At 39.0% G+C, this 26,723-nt stretch overlaps 1 protein-coding gene across 7 annotated transcripts; it reads right to left on the minus strand.

The window, feature by feature from the left end:
- Nucleotides 1-42: 42 nt before the first annotated feature.
- TMOD3 (tropomodulin 3) lies at nt 43-21,452 on the minus strand. Of its 7 annotated transcripts, none has more exons than XM_026045715.1 (10): nt 21,414-21,452; nt 15,319-15,505; nt 13,745-13,901; nt 8,367-8,489; nt 7,683-7,772; nt 7,066-7,196; nt 6,791-6,898; nt 5,179-5,322; nt 4,761-4,847; nt 43-1,286 (listed from the first exon to the last, which is right to left on the minus strand). In XM_026045715.1, exons 2-10 carry the CDS (start codon nt 15,442-15,444, stop codon nt 1,218-1,220), a joined length of 1,035 nt encoding a protein of 344 aa, XP_025901500.1. In that variant the 5' UTR covers nt 15,445-15,505; nt 21,414-21,452; the 3' UTR covers nt 43-1,217. The 7 variants fall into 7 exon arrangements, with proteins under 7 accessions (XP_025901500.1, XP_025901494.1, XP_025901496.1 ...); XM_026045709.1 differs by lacking the exon at nt 43-1,286 and adding an exon at nt 2,191-2,483 and having other exon boundaries at nt 4,703-4,847; XM_026045711.1 differs by lacking the exons at nt 43-1,286; nt 21,414-21,452 and adding exons at nt 2,191-2,483; nt 21,182-21,210 and having other exon boundaries at nt 4,703-4,847.
- Nucleotides 21,453-26,723: the final 5,271 nt, after the last annotated feature.

Consider the following 26,723-nt stretch of genomic DNA (forward strand, 5'->3'; position numbering starts at 1 on the left):
AATTGCCAACAAACAATAAAATACTTAGCTGTTCTCTATACAGCCAAGGTAATTTAAAAGAGGTCCATTACAAGCATCTGTGACAGSAGACCTGAGAATAGCAACTTAGAAGCCTCTGGCTTTGATTGGAATATAGACCAGTAAGCAGATAAAGTTTATGTTAAAAAGTAAAATAAAGGTAGAGATTTTAGCTACCATTTCTAATCCAGACCTTATTTTTTCTCCTTGAGCTTCAAGTAGGGAATAACTGCACAAACTTGTTATCTAAGACAAAATAAATCATCATAGAAACACAGTATGTGAACAGATTTCAGGAACATGTAACCAACCCTTCAACAAACCAAGGAAGACATTACAGCCTGTTTTTTGACACAAAGTGATTAYGGTGCCTAGTAGATAAAGCATCAAGAACAGCATTAGAAAACTCTGCACATGGCATGTTTTGGCCGTATTTATACAGCACTATTTGTAAAAAACAAAACAAGGCGAAAAAACATCCACGTATTCCACGTAGCTTGCAAGTGAWACATGCTATAAGAACTTAAATTTCAAAATTGCATCAAAAAAAGAAGTCCTTGAAAATGTATATAAGATATAAAAGCAGTCCTTTTTATTGTTATTCATCATATCATTTCTAGTTGCTTCAAATGTATCGTACGCAAAACTGTTGTTTTTAACAGAATTAACTTTAGCTTGCTTTYGAGAGCCCATATTTATTTGGAATTAGTCAATAAAAGCCAATTCTGAAACAAGAAGAGAAACATCCTTCTAAAATTATAAATCAGTTATTTACATCTTCATTGAAGGTATAATTAAAAATTCTCTGTACATTTGCAATAAAATTGAGTGACCTCCAGAATGAAGTCTGTCTTTAAAGACCTAAAATGTGATTTGCAGTAAAATATAACATGGGCACAGTGAGAGAGAACTGCTCTATAGAATTTTCATAGTATAAACAATGCAAAAATYTCAGTCTTTGACATTTTCTATAGATACAATGCTCCGCTGAATGTTCAGTCAGTTGAATTCAGTTGTTGCAAGTATAGCTGAACAGTCCTTTAGAATKTTTCTGAATTTATGATATCACTAAAACATTCATCTAGTATAACATAATCCAAACATATATCCTAAAAAAGCCTCTAGATTTCATGTTATATCAAAAAAGTCCACTACAGTGTATAGAATTTGAAGAGATTCTTGTTGCCRTATTAGTTTGCTTAGAGAAGTTTAAATATTTTCATAAGTATTATGCAATATAGATTTGACACTGCGGATTGGTCATTTTCTGCATGTCCTATGTAGTGCTTCAACACAGAGACATGAAGCAAAATAGAGAGATCCTTTCTGAAAAGCATTACTTTACTGTTTTATGAAAAATGATTATATGAAAGATAATAGTTTAATGCAACAGGTTAAAAAAAGGTTTTTCCATGTGCTGTTTACTGTAGGTAAGTAAGGACACTAGTTTTACAGTTAAGGCTGCTTTTCCAATACATAATTATGAAGACTTTAACAAATACATACCCACTACTTCTAAAAAAAAAAAAAAGATACTATTTAAGTATTTAGATAAGGATTTTAAAACAAAGAATATAACATAAGCAATGATGATGGACATATGGACTCGGTCTGAAAACATGTCCATTTAGATAAAGAGCACGATAGTTTTATGAATTTAAAATGACTAATGATTCAGGGACAACAGAAATACTGTCATATTTGCAAGGCTCCTACTTTAATTTTTATTAGTCCCTCAAAAATCTCTTTGGATAAGAGCTCTTTAAGCCAATCTATATTTTGTTTGCTTTTAAAGGGGCGTCTTTTAAACTTAATCACAGTATCAAACATGAATCAAAAGAGTAGAATTACAAATAGAGTTGTGAAAGATTTCTCTTCAGTGCATATGAACAAGGCTGAGTAGATCTTATATGAGTCCAAATTGTTGCGTAAAGAATCCCTTATGACTGAAGTATTGTTCTTAAGAATATATACATCCCTCCACGTAAATAAGCACACCTAGATTTTCCAACAACATTTAAATTGGGTTATCTGCCCAGTGATCTTGAATGTCCCATTCTTTGACTACAGACAATAACTTCACTGACTTTTGTTTACATTTTTTAGTTGAAAGCACAGCAGAAGTCTTGAAATACAAAAAAAAGTCTTACGATTTTACATAATACATAAACACAAAAACTTATGTTTTTTTAAAAAAAAAACTATGTTACAAGAGACTTGTGCAGTTAATATGTCCTAATTTGAAAAAGAAGTGATGCATACCACACAGATTAATATAGCTTTGCTTTAAAAGGTATGGGGTTTCCAGTCTTTTCCCTTCTAACCCAGGTAAATGAAGTCCAAGATTGCCAAGGCCCACTGGGATCAAGTGCCTCTCACTGAAGTCTCAAGACTCTTGAAGTCTCAACACAGTTCTGGCTGCAACAAGATTTACTGGTTGTCTCCTTCAACCCTTCTCTTGCGAACTGTGGTAAGAAAGAAAGTAGATTTTACTATTATTTTTTAATCACTGGAAACACTTTAAGCATTTCTACAACATCAGTGGTTAAGGAAGCCATGCTACTTGTTCCCTACTTTGTGGTTTAATTTCACTTAGTACAATTATTAATACCTATTATTATCCACCATTCAAATTTATGCTTTAGCAATGCTTACTGTTATTCACAAAGATCTTCGTGTATGATGAGAGACTAACAGGAAACAATCATTTTACATTTGGTTAGCAGATTTAACAAGCTACATGATTTCATCCCGCCAGTTTCTAGTGGTGGAGAATTAATTTACATGACTTCAAAAGAAACAATACAAGAGTTTCACAGTATACCTTAAGATGACTTACACATTTAGCAAAAACAAAACCAGGAGGTTATGTTCAATAAAAGCACTGCATTTACTAATAAAAATCATTCAGTTGTCAGAAATTGCAAGAGCAACAAAAATTTGTGAATAAAAATTGCTAAAGCTCACATGCTGCTTAATTAAAAATATGAAATATTCACTGAATGACTGGAGTTTTGTTCAGGATTTGTAGTATTCTGGATTGATAATTTCTTTTTGCATAGCTAATTCCATGTTTGCTAGAGAAAGAGAGGAGAAGCGGTTTTGTTTCTCCCTGTTTGAAGAAATGCTCTAGTGCAAAGTATCATCCCAGTAGGATAAAAGGTTTTCAATTAATGGTTTAAGTCTCATATTTAAAACATTAGTGCTTAACCCTTTATAAAGCCAAAGTATTACTTATTTTGAGAGTAACCCATCAACTTTTAAATCTCATTTTTAACCCAAATGTTTTTTATTTCAGTGACCCAAGTTATTCATTCCCACTTTCAGCAAATTTCAAGAATATACGGACATGATTCAACTTTAAACTTCTCCAATCATGCAGTTAAAACAGTTTCAGACCAAGAAGGACAGGGAAGTAATACAAGACTGGGTGAGTCAAGTAGAGAAAGGTAAAGAAAAGAAAAAAGCAGCACAACGTACAGAGATGTGAGATTTTAAACATCTCAGTTTTCAATGCTCAATACCCAACTGGGTATTCAGAGTAACCTGTCTCTGTAGCTTCAGGGCTGGAGAGATGAAAAGGCATTTGCAGAATTTTTTACTTGCATGCTCCAGACTAAGAAATCAAGGAAAAAAGGAAAGATATCAGTAGAAACATAGATTTCCAATAGTCAAATGCTAAAATGAGAGCTTGCAAAAAGAGAAAATTTATGACAGAAGACACGTGAAACACTAACATTAAAACAAAAAATCTGAAACCTATTTTGAGAAGCAGTTACGTAGTGTCTGTGCACCTTCCTTCTCCCTCAGTGATCTGTCTTAGCTATTACTCTCCCCATTTTTTCTGAGCTGACCCTTTCCATCTGGAACTTTACTCAGAGGAAAGCAGATCTTCCTCTGTCTTYCTCTGTCACTCCCTCTATTCTATTCCAGAACTACCAAAAAATTCACTGGACCAAAAAAATGTGAAAACCTTACAATATTATAGAGCATCTAAACCCAGTAAATTTAATAAAGGAGAATTTTAAAAGCAATTCTATTTAAATAGATTGACTGTAATACCTGGTTATACAGTCAAAAGCTTTACACATCTTGCGTTATTATATAAATGAATTCTGTTCACATGTGATATTAACCAATTTTCTGCTGTCCTATTTAGTTAGGATTCTAACAGATAAGCCCCAATACAAGTTTTATTGCAGCCAGTTAAGATGCCACTGCTACCAGGTACCTTTAATACAGAGACAGGGAAAATAACTACATTAACAGAACCAGAAGAGAACAGATGACGCAGTGCCAACCACTGCAGGTGACAGATAATTCAGTCTCTACATTTCAGATTAGAGTGGATATATGGGCAGGGAGGAGAGTATCTTGCACTAATGATTTCTAGTGTACTGCTTTCAAAGGGACAATGACTTTTATCTGAATCAAAAAGGAATCATCAGAACTACGTCCTTCTTGTCTCGGCTTACCTGTTATTCAAACGTTCTTCCTTGTTGTGGACTATGCCAAGCATGTCCAAAGCTCATATACCTGAACCCCCCATAAAAAAGGGCAGCACAGCAGCAAACGTAAGAATAGGAGTGAAGCACAGAAGAAGCCTGAAACATCCTGTCAGAAATAGCTAACTAAACCACCTGTAGAGCCTGTRCTACATTCACTTAATAGTCATGGGCCTTACCCAAATCATTATTTTTTGTGATAGCAGCAGCTGCCCTGGCTCGAGGTCCCTGCTGTGTGAACTGGTATCCAAATTTAAGAATCTTAGTGTTTTCTTCAAGCATCTTGGCAATTTCCACTTCTGCAATTGTTCCCAGCTGCTGCCTCTATTACAAAAAACAATGGAAGACATAAGAAATTAGGTTTATTCACTCAAAAAAAAAATCAGATTACTTTCATCCTATTTGTCATCAATATTATACTGGAAAGCATAAGCTCATAAAATTGTAACACTTTCTTGTCCATTTTAAAGCACCAGCAATTACAAAAGTGACCAGCCACCAAGTGACCAAATTAATCTGCATGAGGTTATGGCATTTAAAAGTAAAATATTTTGGAAAGTTCATCGCAGACTACCATCTAAAATTATGCAGTCAGTTAGGGCAGGGAGAGCATAAAACCTCATTTTAATTATCATATTACCCCTATCTCACCTACCTGGTTATCAATTTTGATCTCTGTTAACGTTTCATTGTCCCTCAATGCATCGACCAGTGCCAAAATCCCAACTCCAGTGATGAAATTTGATTCTATGTTCAAACTTTTTAATTTTGTGTTCACCTTCAACATATCTGCAAGAGCCTTGAAATACAAGAAAATATCATTAAAACTTTGAATAGTGCTACATTACACCAAGTCATGGAACAGTGGTAATTATTTTCACTAGCTAAAGCAGTAGCAGCAGCATGTAGAGTTGATCTATGCATTTACAATTAAGCATGGACTTATTATTTGAGACTGAAGTGAGTGTTCAACTAGGCTTTATCTATTTCCCCCCATTTAGAAGTACAAGGTCAGGAAAAGGCCTTTCTTGCTCTTGTTACAAGCTAACAGCATACACAGAATATAAATTGTCTTTAATTAGCATATTGGACCAATTCCATTTTGTAAGCCTCCGGAGCATACAATGAATAAAGCAAGCTGCTAAGTAGTAAAAGGACAAAAAAGGGTGGTTAGTTAACTGAAAAGAGAATTGGATATGGTTAATTTGTAAACAGTAGATTTGACTTTCAGAATGCTTCTGATCTGCTGATATGACTGAGTAATAAAATTCAAAACCTTAAAAGTGATATTGATATGTACTTAAAAAATACTTTAATAGAAGTGGCAAATACCTGATCTTATTTCTCAGAAAATTAAAGCAGGTAATGCCTGATGCTTACAGTCATAACCTTTAGTTTTATTATAACAACATTTAAACTTTTTTGTATGAATTTACAATATGGGGTGTGTGGGGAAAAGAGTGTGCACACAGACTCTATACAAAATGTTTCAGCTCAACTGAAAAAGAATGTTTTAATTAACCCAAAACATAGCTTTCAAAATTTCATTTAACTGAATGTTTCAAACTTCCTTTCTTTCCCATTTAAAACAAAAACAAAGGATTATCCTAGAAGAACATTTAATGATGTTTTCTTACCCTTAAAGAAAGGGAGTACAGCTTATAATTCAACAGACAAAAAAAATAGAATCAGACAATAAATATTTACTTTTCAATTGTGTCTAGATATCCTTCACTAATACCATGCTTAAAATGCCATGGACTTTGGGCCAATACTTGGTAGCCACAAGATGACAGAAATACATTTTTTACAACTAAGCTATAGCTAGTTGAAAAAAATGTTTTGAGTTTTTCACTTCTCAAGTATGATTCTTATTTGAGTTTTGAATATACTACTGACTCATGGAATGAGTGTTGATAAACCATTAGGAATGAAATGAAAAAAGAATAGGGAGGAGGAGGTTACCAAAATGACTTTAGCAAAAAATCAGGAGGAAGATTTAAAAAAAAAAAAAAAAAAAAAAAAAAAAAAAATTCTCATTCATCTCACAGATCTTGCTGCATACTTGTGAACTAGTACTTAACAACTTTGAAACAACAAATATTTGCAAAAAAAACCCAGAAAACATACTTTATGATCTAGCTGAAATTAATCATTTTCATCCCCAGCTATTTAAAAAGAACTCAATTCAAGCCCCTACTAGTTTCTTTCCTGACTTCTTATGCTCCCCATTCAAACACATAAGCAAAGAAACTTAGCTCACTTACAACAGCAACAGGATCATTACTTCGGGTGGCTGCAAGGCTGAAAGTCTTCACGTGTGTGTTGGTTTCTAAGGCTTTTGCAAACTCTTTCAGGGTTGGAATTGGAATGTTCTTGAATGAAAAACAGCATTTTATATATTTATTATGTTCTTTTCTGTCCCCTTCAGCATATCCCATTATTTTATTCTTTTTACAGCTATCAGACTGTTTTACAGAATTTCATAATTTAAAACATTTTCCACTTTGCAGTTTGCTTATTCTAGATGCAAGATAATTACCTTAATATTATTTAGATTAACTTCAACAAGGCGGGGATCATTATCTTTAATTCTTTGCAATGTCTCTTCCACATTCGTGGGATTTGGTGGTTCATCAAAAACAGGCAACATTTTTTCACCTTTTACTATATCTGCAGAGTAAGGCATATTATTGAAATCAGAAAGGTCACATGAATTTGCATAGCAAGTAATACACACAGTAAATATTAAATGTACCTCAAGATCATTTGATTAGTTTTTACATTTCTCCCCTACTCAAAATATACCATCTTCTCCTGATCGTATTTTCATTAAGTTCAGTTCTTTTCCAAAGGCTTCATTCTGTTTTCTCATGCACCAGTTCTTTCCAGAAAGCACATGAAGCCTTAAAACCAAGACGCACAAATAGGCTTGCACCCACTTTTACTAAAAAGTAAATTAACTGCAGAATAGATTTTACTATAGCTAAATGTATTTTACTTCCACCCTCACCATAATTCAACTAGTAATATTATAGACACGCTTATTTCAAATTCAGAACCAAATACTATCAGTAATGCTAGTGCAATAGAAAATACCTAATGCTATAGCAACAACTATGTGCAGTACAAAACTTATTTATATACTTGTATACTTACTTGAGAAAGTGTCTTTGTCAATCCCATTACTGCTTCCTACTACATCACAGAACTGACTGTTTGTTATCAAGTTGGACATTCCCAGTATGGCTGAAAAGAAAAAGAAGGAAAAGACACAATTTTACTCTTTGTGGCCAATTCAGTTGAGAAGCAGAGATTCTTTAAGAACTAATAATAAATGAGTGTAAAACCCCCGATCATCAGTAAAATAATCCATTTAGTCTCTTAACAACTTAGAGAAAAGTAGAAATAAGTTTTATTAAATAAAGAGTTTTTAGTTGCCTTTCACCTGGAACGGCTGCCAATCTCACCAGGTTCAGGCTTCGTAATTAAAAGTGCAGATAAGTCATGATATCACGGTGCACAAATCCTTGATTCCTCTTCAGGAATCGAGTTCRAAGCACACAGCAACACATTCTTGCAGGTAAGGAAAAGCAATAGGAAAAACACAATAAACGCCTCTGCCTGAAGGGTGAATTTAAGACATTTAGCTAACACAAGTGTACAGCAATGGGTTGTACAAGGATGAATCTACAAGTGACTTGCCACATAACACGATACAGTTTCTACCACAATTACAACCTCATATAGTCAGGTTTTAGATAACAAATATACTATAACATTACTTATAAGATCATTCCTGTCTGAATATGCAGCCCCCCAGTCGTGCTTTGCAAAGCTAACCTGCAAGGTCGCATAACTCCGTGTCTGTGGCGCTCGTCAAGGCTTCCTCCAATTCTGGATCAAGAGATATTTTTTCTTCATTGAAAGACTGTACAGGCTTCTGTTTTGGAATATATATTTTCCCTGGARCAAAGAAAATGAAAAGCCTGTTCTTATTTTATATAACTATCTTTAAGCTTTTCTGTACTTACAGAGTATATAATACATTTAATAAATCATGAGCTACAGAAACAACAAAGCAATGAGGTTTCTTCTGTTTGTACTTGAAAGTCAAAGGTGATAAAAGGGCATATAGAGGAATCTGACATTCCTTACAAGTTTCAATGGTAATTCAGTATCCCAACTGCCATGCTCCTAAGAACATTCAGCCAACAAACAAATGAACTCGCCCAGCTCATTCCAATTACCCCATGACAATACCCACCATGGACCAGAATCAGACTAGCTGGTCAGAAGCCAGAAACCCAAGATATTTTCCTCCTGTGTATACAGATGTATCTTGTTACAATGTTTGGACTAAGACTAAGTTTAGCATTCTTAAATACCTCCTAGTGACATGAAACTTTATATGCATGTTTCAGTTTTAATTCTGGGAAATTCAGAGCAATCAAGATTTTAGTTTCAACATTTCTTGAAACCAGAGTCTTAATACACACACAATAGATAAAAAGACAAACAAAAACCCATCCACCTTTTCTCTCTCTCCCTGCAAATCTCTGCCTTAGATTACAATAGTTTGTGGATCATTTTCATTTTAAAAGAAACTATGTATTACTGCTAGCACAGATTAGATAGAAGCCTATCATTTTTTTCAGCTTAACACCACAGTATGATGACAAAGATTTGTTGCTAGCAACACAGTATTTTTGCTYTGGAGTTGCTATCACTTTGGAAAGTTGCATAAATGGTCATTACCCATATTTAGCATCAGAAAATAAATCTCCTTATTCAGCTGCTCTGACTTGCAAACAATAGCTGAAACCTGCTGAAATGCATTACCACAGATACCACCACTTTGATGGGCAGTGCAAAATTAACTGTGGTGATTCAGGACTAAAGACTACTAAAGAATGAAAAGACTACTTTGATATATTTGATACCGTGCTGTAGTTGTATTTATTATATATATTAACCTCTGGGGCACCCAGAGACAGACAATCTAATGCCTTTCAATGCCTGTATTTCCATTGTTTTTCCATCAGTAACACAACAACCACACAAAGCAAGGATTTCAGACTACGAGGAGGGAAAAGAGAAGGAAATACTGAGGTTTGAGCCTTTTTTTTTTTTATTATATTGCGCCTACACTGATGCTGCAGATCAGTTGCAGATTCACACATTTGGTTTCTATATTGACTTCTGTGAACTACACTATTTCTCTCCAGAAATCYACAAAACCCTGAGTACATTAAGAACTTAAAGCGAATCCTAGTCATGCACTTCTAGGATCAGTCTCAAAAGTTTTAAGCGGAAAAAGAACATGAAAGCTCTGAGATCTCAGATCTTTGTCTGAGATCAGTATACAGTTTCCAACAGAATTTTATTTATTGTCAAGATTTCTTATCTATGTTGAGTATAAGGAGGTAAGGATTTATCCTGTGCAAGAGCACAAAATAATGGGTCTACTGCCTCATGTGCCTTTCCCTACACGGGCCTTTGTGCAGCAGGTAGGAAGTGGGTAAAGCAACTGATCTCTATTAAAAGCTTTTTATTAAACAACATATTTATTTTATAGCAGATTAACTTCAGCTTGGACTTGTCACCAGTCTGATTCACTGCATAGCCCCTACAAATAACTTTTGCTGCTGTCAACTTCATCCATTTTTAAATCGACAGGTTAGAAATCTCGGTTTCTACAAGTTTGCTTCTGAAAAAGAGTAAGACTAAATTTAGTCATACTTGCTTGCATCTTAAAATAACTTAATAAAAATAAAGAAGCACGAGAAAGAAACTGTACAACAATTTTTTTCATCCCAACAAATGTAAACAGCAGCCAGCACACTTGAGGTTGTAGACTTCAAGCCAGCACTTCAGCTTTTCCTAAAACAAAAATGTTAAAAGCTGTTCCCCTCAAGCAGTGTTAATTAGAACCAACTCCAGGCACGTCAACTGGGTCAGAAGCAGTTTGTTATAAAACAGGTAACACCCATGTTTATATAATCTCTCATTTACTAATTTCATCTCACCCTAGCCCAGAGTTCAGAGATTTACAGCTCGTACACAAAGGCAGCCTGTCCCTCCCTCTCTCCATATGCAGGTAATGAACAATACCTCAAAAAGAACAAGACCTCTGGGTGTCAGGAGACAAGGATCTAAACATAGGGCCTGTTTCCAAGACAGATCTGGGATCCACCCACTCCCCACCTCTTCACTATCGCAAGTTGGGTTTTTTGCTCTGCTTCTTTTTTCTCTTGTTTTGTTTTTCTTTAAGAATACACACACCCATCTGCACATTCCATATGACAGACAGCTTTCCTGGCCCTAAGTGGAACATTTCTAAATATCAGTGATACGATCACATGAAAAAACACAGGCTATTCTGGTTATTTTTAGGCCAAGTAGTATACTCCAAATTTCCAAGAATACAATATAAAGAGGCAAATTTCAGAGATGTTCACATCGTAGTTTCTGTGATAATTATATATTCTTACATTTTATGCCTAGAGCTACTATATTAAATGGTGCCCTTGGGGTTAATTCTAAAACAGGCTTTCCTTGCAATAGGATGAACCAGCTCCTGAATCACACACTACTGTATTGCTCATAAGCCAAAAATGCTGGATCACATCTATTGAACAGTACTAGATGTTACATATGGAATGATATTATCCAAGGTGGGACCRAAAGTCTTGCAAGAGTCAGATTCATTTAGCATGCTGTTCATACTATTCTTACTCCCAAGCACGATCCAGTGCTCACTGCAGCCGGTGGCTGGGCAGCAGATCAGAAAACAGCCTAAAATCAATTCTGCTCTGTTCTATTTGGGGGAAAAGAACCTTGTGTCACCTGAGGACATTCAAACACAATCTCCCCTCAACTGTGACTCCATGAATAAGAACAAAGAGCATATTCCATATAATCTTTCCTATGCTCAGCAAAGAGACTTCATCAATCCAAAACACAAAAGACACAGTTCAATCACTAATTCTTGCTATGAGACAGACCAAAGTATATGAACTCACTTATGAGTATAAATTAATACTAAGCTTTAAAATTCATCTGAGAGGCAACTTATGCAGTGTGACACTGCAGAGCCCAGCCTGGGTTTTGTTACCTGTTTACAGAACACGCAGAAAACTGTTTCACATTAGGGCTAGTAGAACATGTTGGTTCCAAGGTTCTTGTATGGAGAATGTCAGTTCGACAAGTTGTTTCTTCAAAGCTCCTACAAGATCTTAACTTCATTTCAGAGCACATAATGTACACTCTCCTTTAAAGACCAGTGATCATGTGAAAGGTAACTAGAGAATACAGTATCCCAAGTCCTGCTGCAACAAACAGGAATGCAGATCAACATCTGACAATGTCAAACCCCAAAAGCACTAGACAGGTGACTACAATTTTAGCCTCATAATGTCTTTTGCCTGAATTGTCAGGAAAAAAATCTGAAAGAACAAAGTTTAAGCAATAAAGCTGAAAAAGCTAGATGAAAATCAAGTCTTACAAGCTATTTTAGTAAGAATGCAGATGGAGAGTCTGGAAGAAAACGGCACGATTAGAAGAGTGCAAAACGCTGAAACACAAGTTTGGCTTACATAATATTTTTGCTAATTTCTTGTGCTGTGGAGTACCAAGTACATTATAAAGGTTAGATGTGCTTTTGTCCCACATTAAGTGGGTAACTCTCACATGTTGCTGTTCAAAGAGATACAAGGAGCCCATGTAATTTGCTCAGATGTACAGAATCTATCTCAGGGCAACAGAACCCAGAGCTTAAGTCTAGCTTTACCACTTAGATAAAAGATTCTTCTCTTTGCAAGTATCTTGCAAAATTCTTATTACATGTTTATGCAAAGAGATCGAGACAAAACTAGTTTTGTTGGAGATGTCATACTTTAAATTGCATTTCAGGAGAAAGTTTCTATCCTGAATGTCGTGGCCTGAATTACACGGCAGGCAACAATGGTTTACTGTATAGTTCACCATTTAATTGGAACAGAATGTGACTTAAGGCCTTACATTTTATTTCAAAGTACATTTTTTTTTTCTTTTATACACAGCATTCTTTCAGAAGCTACATCAGGCACTGGAAAACGCAATATAATAATTTAGGAGGTTTAAGCTTCAAAATTTTGTTGTTGTTCAAAAAAATCAATTTTGTTTAGCACTGTTCACCTCCTTGCACCAGGATGCTTTACAGGATTTCAGATCTTCCATGTTTCACAACACACAGCAACAACAATGCCAAGGACGTATATGTCATCTATCGGTGACTCAACATTGTCTTAGTTACACATCCTACTCCAAAATTAGAGAGAATCTTCACTTACACTGAAGCAGAGAAACAGGATTAACATAATCTGCAGTAAGTAAGGATGTTTAAATTACCCACACTAAGCTTCTTGGATAAACCTAAAGGTCGAATCAACGCTTTGGGATATAGTTTTGCTAAAATAGGAAAGATAAAAGAGGAGGGGAAAGGAAAAAGAAAAAAAAAATTCCCACTTCTCTCTGTGAAATGAACAATTAGACTACACTAGATGAGCTAGACATACATAAGAAAACACTTCTCACCAAGTCACTGGGAAGACTAAAACGCCAAAGATTTCAGAACACCAATCCTCTGCAATGTCCCTACCAGTCAATTTTTCCAAGCTTTTTATACCACAAGCCTTTGACAGATTTCAAAGTTTCTTGCAATGCTAACTACACAAGTCTTAACTAATAATAATGATGCAATCTTGTTAGAACTTTTCAGCAAGGATACCAAAAAGACAACCTGACTGTAGACCATTTACCTGGCCTTCCTGACTTACAGTATCTTTGATTATTTAGTATCTACCAGGAGAGTTTCAATTACACGTAGTATTACAAATGCTACTGTTCATCAGTACAGGCCACAGCATAAACCACAGACACAACAGCATTTGATACAAATCAGAGGTAGCTCTTACATCACGGAGCCGGTCCCTATCAGACCTTTCAAATCTTAGATAAAACTTGTTTCCTTCCCCCAGTACGTGCAAACGCAGCAACGCCCACACCACAACACACAAACAGGAAGCGTCCTGCCTCTGCACAGGCACAACCATTGGGAAATGCGACCAGCTAAAAAGCATTAAAGCTGCCACTCCTTCAACAAACTTCAGCTCARAGGAGTTCCAGCCGGTCCACTTCAGAAATTTCATAACCACCGACACAGATAAGGGCGTTCTCACCTTTCTTTTCTCTTGTAAAAGGCACATAATCTTCCCTGTCCTTGTGCTCAAGAGCCTGTTTCTCCAAATAGGCCAGGAGTCGCTCCCTGTCAAAGGGGCCTGAGGCCTTTTTAGCAGTCTGGTCCTTCTGTCGGAAGCCCGCRGGCAGAAGTGCATTCTGCAAAACAAAATCGAGCAGAAAATCCAAAAATTTTAAACTTTAAAAACTTGAAAAAGTTTTAATGAACACCACTTCAGCTTAATTTCCTTCCCCACACAAACACACTTCCTTCTGCTCTGCCTGAGGTTTGAGCTCAACAGATCAAACTCCCTAGGCAAGCTTGAATTCTTTGCCAACTTTCTTTTTTGGGGGATTATCTATTCTCCAGATAACAGCAATTTAATTAGAGCACTCACGGTAGAGCTGAAGCAATTCTTAAGTACAACAGCTCTCAGCACTACATTTGCTACTCACTTGGCATTTCTTTTCCAGAATGAACTGTTTATATGGGAAGAAGTAAATAAAACTCACCTGTTTAYAGTTTAGACATACAGTAAGTTGGCTGCTCTATCTTCCACTAATATCTATACATTTCCATGTCTTAAGAAAACTGCCTATTCTACTCACATTCAGCTAGCAACTCAGAGAGGTATTTCTGCTTTGAGGCTTACTCAATTTCTTTTTTTCCTATAATCATCCTGTTTCAGTTGCGTGCAGGGAAGGGATGAGGAAGAAAAAAASAGAGGAAAAAGAAAAAAAAAGGAAGACATGTATATTGTACTGAAAAAGAGAACATGAGTAATGCCAGACTACCATAAAAAAATACGAATTGCTTTTACCAAAGTTATAAAGCCAAAACCAATCAACATAAGGAATAGCTTGCCTTGCAACAAAATAGGTGACCACAAAATTTGAAAACTAAGCTCAACCTTCACCAGGTCCTATTAGATCCAAACCAGAGATTCAGAAGGTAAAATACTATTAATGAACTGAGAATTTAGCTGTAATATCAGTGGAGGATATAACTCAGCTCTTCATAACCAAAAGTTAAAACATTAATTATGCAATACCCTATGTTGACATAATTGTTTAGGAAGAGAGTATTTGTCTCCTCTGTGCAAAATCAGGAAGAGGACAGCAGATGKAGGCTATGAGATACAGAACCAGGAATCTAGAAGAATTTAATACCCCTTCTCTCAAATTGCAACAGTAGAAGCAACAAAATAAGAAAAGGACACAAAAGTTGTTTACCAAACATTGGCAACAGGAAAGTTAAAACTTTTCTAAATAAACTTCAAGAATGTCACTAACAACAATTTTTCTTTTATAARTAACTCCCAGAGAGCTGCTTCTGACAGTCCCCCTTTGCTATTTTCCTCTACTGTGGTTGCATTCATGTTGCAAAAGGAAATAACCACTTGAGATCTCATATACACACTTTTTTTGAGTAATATTTTGGGGGATTAGCAGAGAGCTCTGTACAACAGTATATGGACTACAAACTGAATTCAAGCAAAAAAACAAAAGTCTCACATTTAGAAAACAGTCCAATGCAGTTTAACGGGAGACAGAACTTCTTTTGGCTAATACCTACCTCAGGGTCAAGATCATCCAAAACAGTTTCCAGTTGCTTCAATTCTTCAGCTGAAAGTTTGTCGAGAATTTCATCCTCGTCAAGATCTTTGTATTTGTCCAAGTCCTTTCGAAACGGGAGCGTCATGGCTTGGGCAGCTGTAGATTACTCCAAGTCTCCTAAAGCCCAGTCCTACTCTTAATTAGACCTACAGAAAGAGATTTTAGAAGAAATAGGCACAGTTAAGGTAGACAYCATGTCTTCAGCTTCTAAATACACCGCAGAAAGGAAAGCTTATTTATCCATTAYTCAAATCTATTTATTGTTCTACAATAGAAAGAGTATTAGAAAACTCTCCATACCTTGCCTCTTTCTTCACTGGCAAAAACCCTGTTGTGCTGACATCAATACTTTTTTTTGTTGTTGTTTTTCCCTCTTTCAGTTAAGCTACATATGTTTTTATAGATTATGCCAATGCCTAGGTTCTTTAATGATTAACTCTAAGGTRTTCCCAAAGAGCAAGGTTGACTGGGGAGAAACCACCAGAAAAAAAAAAAAAAGATATATTTAATATTTTTGAGCCATCTTGTTGTCACTGGTTTTTATAGGATGGAAGTCAAGCAAACAGTAAAGATCCTTTGTATTTATTGTTGCTGCTGCTGCTATTTAAGATCAACTTTACCAAGTGACTAAGAAAGATACACCAAAGAACTATATTACAAACATGTGAACTAGGTAATAAGCAAGGACATGAGTCAGTAATAACTACAGAGGAAACAAAGGATGTTTGCCTCCCAAGTTAATTATATCACTACAATGGAAGTAACATTTTGTTCTGTCAGACGATAATTGAAATACCTTGGGAAATACACTTACTTCCTAAGCAACAGCAGTGCACACAGCCTTACCCTAATCCTCTCTCTTTCYCACCTGACAGACAGAGGGCAAAAATGAAGACTTTTGCTTTCAGTTCAACACGTAAGAAAAAGCTAACCGGGATGATTCTCCACAAATAAGGAAGAGTGTCCATGAGGTGCTTCCAGAGCAAAACCTAGATCCACACTTGCAGCCTAAGATAGGCACACAGCAGAAGTTATTTGTTCAATGGAATACAATGCTCCAGTTGAGGCTACTATACCAGAAGTTAGGCTCTACTTCACCTGCATCTCAAAACAGATCAACCTGAAGTTATTGCCTCTTAAAAAGAAAAGGAAAAGGAAGGCTATACAGACATGCCATGTGATATCACAGGATCCAGCTTACAGGACTTCATCTTCGTTGTTTACAGCCAATAAGGTCTTACGAAAAACTATTAATAATATAAAATAATATATTAATAATATAAAAAAAGACTTTATTTGAAAACCATAGCTGACATTGATAGGACATAATACCAAATGTAAACCACTTAGCTTAAATTAAGGTCTCTCAAATTAAAAAAAAAAAAAAARACCCTCAAATTTATCTTAAATTATATCAAGAGAATGGTGCCTGGCTTTCCCTGGGTTAAAGCCAGTCATGCCGAAAGAGCTTTGACCTTTAATGAGAGGCCACAGAGAAAAAGGTCAGAAAAATAATTTACTAAATATAGAATWAAAAAAATACAGATTAGCATATCTATGTTTTTCAAAACAATGTTCCAAAAGTAAACAAGGAGTTACCACACCACGTGCTACAGTTTTCATAATTTTTGCAGTATTTCTGTTTCTGGAAGTACAGAATAGCTGAAGAACATCTAGATTGTAGCTGCAGTGGATGCCACACAAACCTTCCTTACCACTTAAGCCATTACATGTTATCACCCAAGAAGAACATTTCCTGCAGCCAGTTACACAGCATTGCTGGTGACCAAGCTGCACAGCCTGAATCCTAAATTAACATACTCTTATTTTCCACATTTCTGCATGTCCTTTTACATTCAAATACTAAAAGCTACAGTTCTAAATGGTAATTATAAGGAACAGAATAGTTAACATACTGGAGGATAATGCTCCCCTTACTTGGATGAGGAGTTTCTACCACGTGCCTGCATAACCATACCTTGCATGCACGTAGGCTATACTTCCTCTCTGTTACAGTTGAGAAATGCAGCCACTTGCAAATAACTCTCTCTTGTTACTTTTACACTGGAAAAACTATTCCTCTTCTATAATGCTTTAATGTTCACGTCCTAGTCCTTGGTCTCACTTGTACCTTATCATAGGATCAAAGCATCCATTTCAAATGCTCTTGCAGACGACTTGACRACACTATTATTTGCATATCATATCAGAATATGAGTTTTGAAGGGTTAAAAATACTAAAGTCAAATAAAACTTACATTTCTAAAGCAGGAGGAAGGCCAATACAAGACTCTGAAAATGAAATTTCAATAAAAAATYACAAARTTCAGAGCAGATCTAGAGTCCAGTCACTATATGCTTAGCTGTAAGAGCTGTCTTAATAAGTGCAGACTAGAACACTCATGAAGRAAAAAAAAAGGGGGGGAAATAAATAAGCATAGCAAAAACACCACTACTTTTGGATTCAATCTTCTCCTTAGCCATAGGACAGAATCATACCAGGCAAAAAAAATTAGAAAAAGGCCAAAGAATGAGTTAAGAACAYAATTTCTAACACCTATCATTCAGAACTGAACTATTTTTAAAATACAATAGCATACTTAACAGGAGACATATTTTAAAAGTTATGACAAAAGCAGATAACACTGCTTAGTACATCTGTATTAAACAGGAAATGCTTGGTGATGACTTTCARATCATTCTCTACCAAAAAACAATGATATAAAACATGCACATGTAACATTCTAAAAATCATTTTTAGATTCTTAGGAAGAGTACCAAGAATTTTCATTGTCTGAATAGGGCATAATACCCAACTGAAGCTATAGTTTCAAACAGAACCCTTTGTTTCCTATTAAATACATTAATATGATACTGTCTGAACTGCATATTCATTTGCTTTCCATCAGTCACTAAGGGTAGTATGAAGAAAATATTACAGGCACAGTTTAATTAACTACAAAATCTTGGAATGAACAGTAAAGTTACTTAAATTTAAAAATATTTGTGGCACATCTTGGTGCAAAATAATAGACAAAACCTAGTAATTTCAGCTTTATAAATGCTTTACCCTTTTTTGTGAGCAGAGCTAGTTTTCTTCTAAGCATATTTCTCAGCTTTACYATTAAACCATTATATGTCAAAAGACAAAAAGGCTAATATTTTTTCTTTAGATATGTAACTGAAATGTAAAGCAAGTTCTTTATTCTCGTTACACGGCACTTGCATAAGGAACATACAGGAATAATGGAAACAAAGCCATCACTTCTGATTAATCGAATTTCCAGCGCTCCTGTTTATTAAGCAGAAGTTAGAAGCAATTAGTAACAAAGACATCCTGATGGACAGGACAAAGAGAAAAGCTTTGTCACTACTCCTGCACCTGAGAAAGCAAGGAACTGAAGAATTTAAGAAAGTAATAGCTTTATTTGATGCCATTTCATAATTACTTGAATAATCCCTGAGGAACTCTTTAGCAAATTTCACACACATTTTTGTCCTCTCCTGTCCACCTTAAAAGTGAACGTTTAAAAACAGACAGTTTCTGGTTTTATTTCAAAGACTCAGCCCTCAGAAATTTGACTATTATCTTTAAAGACACAATTTCTTGTGACCCTAGCAGGAAAAACTTTGGGGAAATATCCACAGGAAACTACGACGTTGTTAAAAGCCCACCGTAAATGGTATCAGTAACTTGGATTTTAAAATAAAGTGACATCATAAGAAAACAAGGCTGATTTTGGCCAACATGTCCACAGAGTTCACTTGAATCTCGTTTGTAACCTAGAGCCTTCTTTGAGTCAGCCTCTTGATGAACCTTAGCTGGCAAGGGGGTCCCTGTGCAGAGCACAGCAGCAGCATTCCTGCATCCATCAAAGCCCTGAAACGCTTCCAGATGCTTAATGGAGCCTAATCTAAGCTCTTCCCCAGGGAAGCCCTACAATGCCAACAGTTTTAACTTTCACTGGGCAAGCTCATACATAACTGTTTATGAACACTGTATTTACATTGGAAAGAGGTATCTTTCCTTACTGAAAGCAGAGGAAATATTACTGGAAAGACATGTGGACACTAATATTACAGTAATTCCAGCAAGTTCCTTATGATGATATTGTAAGATTTTTACAAATCCTCTGCTGAACAGTTCAGCAGTGGGTTTTTTTTGTTGTTGTTGTTGTTGTTGTTTTTAAATCAGAAAGTTCTTAAGAACCAACCTGACCCTTCCGAATTCCCAGCTGGAGGCAGGGCACAAACCCCGTTTCTCGTGACTTCACACCAGAGGTCTGAGACCGGCTATAACCAGCAGATGGCATCTCATCTTCGCCTGCACTTGCGCTCAGAGTACAAGAGAAATGGCTATTCTGGGCTATTTTCCTACACAAACAATCTCGAGGCTTCGTTCTGTTCTAAAAAATAATGCAATAAGTTTTCTACATGGTAAAGTTAGTTTTGTCCAATAAAAAAATATTTCTGTATGTCTATTCTTGAAAAAACAATCACCCTGCTACAAAACTGTACAAGTAAGGCCACTTTYTGGCAAGCAACAGAGGTGACAGATTCAAAGGCTCAAGAAGCCGAAGCGCTCGCTCGGTTACCCTCGGGTGGAAGCGACCCCTCAACACCTGGTGAAAAGGGCTCGCACGTCAGCACAGCCCTCTCGGAGACGCTTCCTGACTCGCTCATCAAACTCGCTKCAGGGCAGCTCTAATGATCACAAATAAACACAGGGATTGGACTGGAGACACGAAGATAAGCACCTCAGAAACCAAGGAGGCTTCAGACACTTGTTCTTAACAGCTAAAACCCCATTTAACACAGTTACTGACTGCCCCAAGGAGACAGCAGCTCCTCCAGGTATCCCTTCCCACTCACACACAAAGCAACACAATTGGATCAGATGATAACAAATGTCCAGAATAAGGATTAAAAATTAATGAACTGGTTACAACTTTTCCAGACAATGCCTATTTTTTCGCTAACAGACATGGGCTGCCTATAGAAACAGATCCACAGTATCCGCTCCTCGAGGAACCGCCCAGAGGTGCTTTGGTTAATAAGCAATCCCAGATATGGGCTATCGGAACAGTCACACAGCTGCATTCATGAGAAAAGTGGTAACACATATAAGCTTAGAAAGTCACTTTATTCAGCTTATGCTGCTTGTTTCTTCTTGCTTTTTACCCAGAACATCTGAAGCTGGGTGGCTGCAGTCATTTAAGCATTCTAAATCTGTATTTAATACTTTTAACACGGGCAAGAGAGGGCAAAAGGGTAAACTTCGACTTACGATCTTTCAACATGTGCATTCCTACGTTAAGCATCAGAACACGCTGGGCACRTCGCAGCAAACGTAAAGCATTTAGTGACTTCTCTAGAGCAGCACTTGCCCTCCGCACACGGTCTGCGCCCACGCACGCGGCAGGGGCAGCTCGGCCCTCGCTCCCGGCCTCGGGAAGGTGCCTGCCGGATCCCGAGGAGCAGGAATACGGAGCGGGGCCCGGGCCGCCCCGGCGCACACCGACCTCTCCTCCAGCAGGCCCATTTCCTGCCCCGGCGCCCGCTCACCACGGACGGCCCCACTGCCGGAGGGTTTTTATGCCAGCGCCACAGGGACTGTATACCCTTTTGTCAACCGTGCAGCACGGGCAACACGTTCCGCGGCGGYTGCCGTTGACGCAGGGGGTTCACGAGCGGCGCAGGGCGGGCTGAAGGGACCGCGCCAAGCAGCTGCACCAAGTTCCCRGAGTCGCAGCTTGCAGACTTCACGGCGAGCTCTGGTGCCGGCCCCGAGCTGCGAACGGCCTGTCCGAACACGCACTGACCTGCGCGCGGGTTCCCGCGTGCCGCCGCCCTATCCGCCTGGCCCGGGGCCGCCCCGACCCTCCCGCCGCGCGGGCCGCGAGTCCCGCCCGCGGCTCCGCCGGCAGCAGCCGCGCCCAGCAGCGCCCCGGGGCTCCGGGCGCGGAGCGCAGGGAGGGCGGCGAGCGGCCCTGCTCCACGCGGCCCTTCCCCTTCCCATTCCCCTTCCCATTCCCCGCCGCCCCCCGCACTCACCGGCGCCAGCAGCGCCCGAGCCTCCCCGCCGCCCCGCAGCCTCCTCGGGCGGCCCGCCCCGCCCTGCCCCGCCGTGCGCATGCGCGGCGCCGCTCCCGCCGCGCGGCGCCTCACGGGCGCTGTAGTGCGGCGCGCGGGCGCCATTCCGCGCGGGGCCGGGTTGACGCCCGGCCGCACAGCGGCCTTCATTTTAGCGAGCGCGTTTCAGTGGTGACTGCGAGGCGGCCCTCGCTGTAAACAGTCCAGTTCCCACCTTTACTGCAAGGCATTTGCAGCATGGAAATAGTGCATTTGGCAGGTGGTAAAACCCCCACGATACCCATGTCCTAGAGAAACAGCACGCCCAGGCTTACCTGGTGGGCAGACAGGCACACCAAGTTTCTCCAAGGTTTTGGGTTTCATTTTTTGGTTATTTTTCAAAGAGTCATAAATTATCGTCAGATTCAGGAAAAGAAAGTGTGTTTGAAACCTTGACCTGCTTGTGTCAATGTGAGCTCTGCCACCTGCTTCAGTAATGCCAGGATTTCATTTCAGACCCTTTAGCTTCATAAAATATATACAGTGTAAGGTAACATATGCAATCCGTCCTTCTTAACATGGAGCTTATTTAAAACACTTCAACTGCTAATAATATTTTAAGCAATACATTAGTAAAAGATATTTTGCAAAAGCGTGGCTGCACTGAGGTCATTAACAAGGCTATTATTAACTTTAAAAGAGCCTTATTTCATCTGTTAAATTMTATTAAAATGAAAGCTGTGCGGACTTGAAACCGAGCACCCCAGTGCATCAGGCTGCGGCATCTGTGGTGCTTTGTTTGTGAGGACAGAGCCACGGGGCCGGCCGCGCTCGGGGTGACCTAACCGGGTTCTATGAGCCCTGTGAGACTCGCACTTGTTCAGCGCCCAAGGCCGGAGAGCCTCAAAGCAGAGCCGAGCCGTTCTGGCACACGGCCCGCGGGTGAATGAAGAGACACTTTTATAGCTGCAAGAGCACTTCTGCAAGCGCTTAGCAGTGGATTCATAATCCTTCAGTCATTAGGGTGCTGGCATTTTCCAAGCTGACAGTCCAGTGCGTGTATCAGAGGGCAAACATAATGTTCTCAAAAGGATTAGTTGAAGGATTTCTTATTCAAAGACTGAGATATAATTTAAGACTATTAAACATAATTGAGAGAAGTGTAGGCAAGTACAAAACCTCCAGGGACACCAAAGTCCTGGACAACAGTTGAACTTCCATTGGCTCTGAGAGGATTCACGTGAAACCTGAGAGCGGATGCAGTTCAGATGGTCTTCTCTGCCATCCCTGAGTGGAACATGGCAAGAAGAGGAACACGCAAGGACTTAAGACATTATCATAAACTGATTAAATCATAATATGTTTACTTACTACATTGCTGATGCGGTGCAAATGGAGTCCATGCCTGAGATATCATCCTGGACAGAGAGTCAGAACAGCATTAAGGCAGGAAGAAAACACTGTCAGTACATTATTTAATAACAGCGCAGCTATGAGCAGCTCTGCGAGCAGGATGTGGACATGGCAAGCAGCTGGGGTATCCTTGCAGGGCCAACATAAGTCTCTGTATGTCCTTGGGCAGCTCCTTTCAACTTGCGTCTTCTGCAGTCCCAAAGCAGGAGATTCTCGTTCCCATCTCTGATCACGTGCCCACCATGTGAGCACCTGGTTTGAAGTCATGGTCYTGGTCTCACTTTGGTCACCTGCAAAATGGAAACAATGATACAGTTTGAGATTTACTTATACAATTATAAATTTACTGTTGAGACAGTCCAAGAAAATCCTATAATCTGCCAAACCAAGGCAATCCAGAAAACCAAAGCGAAGTGTAGTTGCAGTCCTGCAGTCCGACCACTTGACAAGATGTTGGCCAGCACRTGAAGACCTGAACCAGCTAGTACTTACAAAGCACGGCTGATTACATAAATTGATTCTGTTAAAATACCACTTCAGGAACTGTAACTGCAACTCACCAATTACACGTGAACAAGAGTCAAATTTTATCTTTAGCTTCAGTCTGAGATTACTGAGAGATTCAAATACAGGTTATATAATCTGAATAACAGCTGGTCTTTAAAGGAAGAGATCAAAACATGCACAACAGTAATCAAGACCAGATGTTTGTCTGAAAGATGTACTCTAGCTCAAGCAGGAATTAATTAAGCAAAGTCTTACAATCTACGTTATAAGGAAATCAGCTRAAAAGATCACAACAGTCTTTCTGCTTCATTTTATTTTATATATATATAAAAAAACATAACACATTTTGGCTACAAATGGTTCAGTGAAATAAAACTTGCTTTTGGATGCCCCAGGTAAAGATTTACAGTGATGCAACCTTCAGGCAGGTTTAGGTAGAGCTGAAAAAAAGCCAAATCTCTACATTCAACAGGCAGCAGCACAGAAACAAACTCTAGTTTGGGTCAAAGAGATGAAGAAAAGAAATGTTTTCCTTAGGAACCTGCAGGACTATGACCTCTTGAAGGTGTCCTCCATCACGAAGCAAATCCTTTCCTAGAATTGTTATCCCCATGCATTTTGTATCCTGATAATGTTAACTTTGCCACTGTGCATCTTTCAATAATTCATCTTGGATAAATAGATAAATGACCTGAATGGACAAAACGTGATGCTAAAAATTATACTAGGCAAAGGACTATTGCATTATTTGTGGAGCTTTACCCACACCACAGTGCGTTTCAGGTGTACTTTCAAGATATTAGTCTGTGAAGTCCCATACATTGGAAATAAGGTCTCAGTCATGATAGTCACAGTCATATTTATTTGCAAATATATCCTGTGCCTGGGATATAACACCTCTTAGATTTGTGAAATGCATTGTGTAATTTGGGTTTTTTGTTTGTTTGTTTTCTAAGTATGAATATATTAGAATATACACTCTGTACACAAAGTAATTGAAACGTGGCAAGCTTTACTTTGTATGCTGTGATTTTGAGCAAAATGTTACCCTTACAAATGTAAGTGTACTGCTGTGTACATCTGCATTTAATATATTTGCTATGTATATTTTYGTCTGTATGTCATTAATACAGTTGACCTGTATCTCTTCTTAGTCAAAGATTGTTCATGCTTCTAATTTTTTGATTGCAAAACTGTGTATGAGGTAAAAGGAAGAAAGAAACAATAAGAAATCACAGCCAAATGAGAGAAGAACATTGTCTCCAGCCAAGTCCTATATTCYCCATAGAGGCCTTAGATTTTACATTTCTAACAGAAATTAATATAAGTGAATTTGCCAGCAGATATAAAGTGAATGAAAAAGTCAGTATGGGAGGTTCTCCCCACCCATATCAACTGAGAAGTAGTTTCAAATTAAGAAAAAAGTTTTAGTCATGACAAGCAGAACTGAGGAAAAAGCTTGCAAAAGTTTATCAGAGAACAAACATCCCCAAGTTAACTTTGTTTCTTTGCTGATATTGTACATTTTCCTTTATCAGTATTTGAGTAAGAATGATATCATCCTAGATTTGGCATCAACCTTTCRTGCAAACCTTCAGTTATTTTCCAGTCATACATGTAAGCTCAATAGCTACATGAACATAACTCAGCCAACCTTCAGACCAAGATTAACCCCCAAAAGATCCCAATCCCTTTTAAAAGTCACACATTCCTGCATCTCTGGGACTGAATGAAGCCGTGCTTCCAATTTAGCACCAAATGCTTCCCATTCACCACCAAATGTGGCAGCGCAGCAGGTTTCAGAGGAACTCAGTGTGACTTTCCAGCTGGTCTGGTCCTGCGGAGAGACAAGCAAAACCATGGATGTAAACCAGGTTTAACTGAACTGTTAATACCCAGCAGCAGGGAAGAAGATGAAGGATGAATTGTTTTGTTGTTTTTGTATGTTTTGTGTTTTATTTTTTCCCACCATTTCTATAGGTCTGATAACATTTTGGATGTTTGTCAGAAGCTTTGCTAATGCCTGCTTTCCCAAGGAGCTGGAGGCACGGAGGCTCCGGGCAGATGCACTTCTGAACCATCCCTGAGCATTCCCTGYGTTTCTGTGAATGCAGGTGCTTTCCTGAGCGGCAGCAGCAAGATGTCAAACTCAACCCTTCAGTCCCTGACACTAATAGGAGTTTCCTGTCACAGGTGCATGAGGTCACTGGCAGGGTATGGAGCAAAGCTGAAGTCATCACATTTCCTGGTTCCATTTTTCCATAGGAAAATTGAGCTCTGGTGCAGCATCTGCTTCATAACAAAGCAGTGTCTTGTTTTCCTGCCAACACGTCATGAAACTTAAAGACATTTTAATCACTGGAATAGCTTTGCTGCTGCTAGTGACTCATCGCAAGCACCAAGGGCTGAAACACAGTGCCCGGCACAAGTTAACACTAACGCAGTGTGAATGTACAAATACGAGTTGTCAAAGCAAACTGAAAGGAGAGAAACATCGGAACGGTCTCTTCCTATACCCTGTTAAGATCCACATGCTCTTCCAAAGAGAAGTCACCCTCATGCTGCCCCTGTAACCTCAAGGCATGAGGACASAGCCAGCACTCTCCTCCGCAAGAGCCGGCACTGAGCAGTGCTAAAGGAGAGGGACACGTTGGGGATCACGTGCAGAAACAAACATGCTCTGTCCTTGGGGAGTGYGGCCCCAGAGGTGGCCCGAGCCCCCTCGTGATGATGGAGAACCAGTCAGGGAAGGCAGGAGGCCTGGGGCAGCACCAGGACCTTGGCTGCAGCGCTGGACGTGTCCCAGGGCCATGTGGGGCTGGGCACTGCAGGACCTGCCTGGCCGGTTGGGTGGCTGGGCCGAGTGCAGGGGCTGGCGAGCAGCTCACGGGCGCTTCCAGGGCAGTCACCACACGCCAGGCTCATGGGCATTGCTGTAGAGGCCGTGCATGGTGCCGGCATGGCACCTGCGCACCCCGCTGTGACACGCTGGCACAGGATGGGGTGACTRCTGCTGCCTGTGTGCCTTGCGAGCCCCCTGTCACCTGCTTTCATAGTGTCCATGCAGAGGAGATTCCCAGGAGAGGGGAAACATTGAGGCTACATCACAACACTTCAAGGACAGGGGGAAATGTGTCTGGTGGGGGGGCAGGTCAGGCCTCACCTGCAGTCTTGGGGCAGACAGAAATGAGGAGATATGAGGAAGGAGAGGACTACAGGGAGAACAGAGTGACCTGTGAGGGCAGGAGGGGTAAAAGGTGGTGCTGAGGTGTGGGGGGTGAGGGCAGCAGGGACTTCCACTGGGGAACTGGTGTTATCGGTGGTCTTGGTGCCGGTGCTGATGCTGGAGCCGGTGCTGATACTGGTGCTGAT

This window comes from Nothoprocta perdicaria, unplaced genomic scaffold (genome assembly GCF_003342845.1).
Source record: "Nothoprocta perdicaria isolate Ctin4 unplaced genomic scaffold, notPer1 scaffold_41, whole genome shotgun sequence".
NCBI lineage: Eukaryota > Metazoa > Chordata > Aves > Tinamiformes > Tinamidae > Nothoprocta > Nothoprocta perdicaria.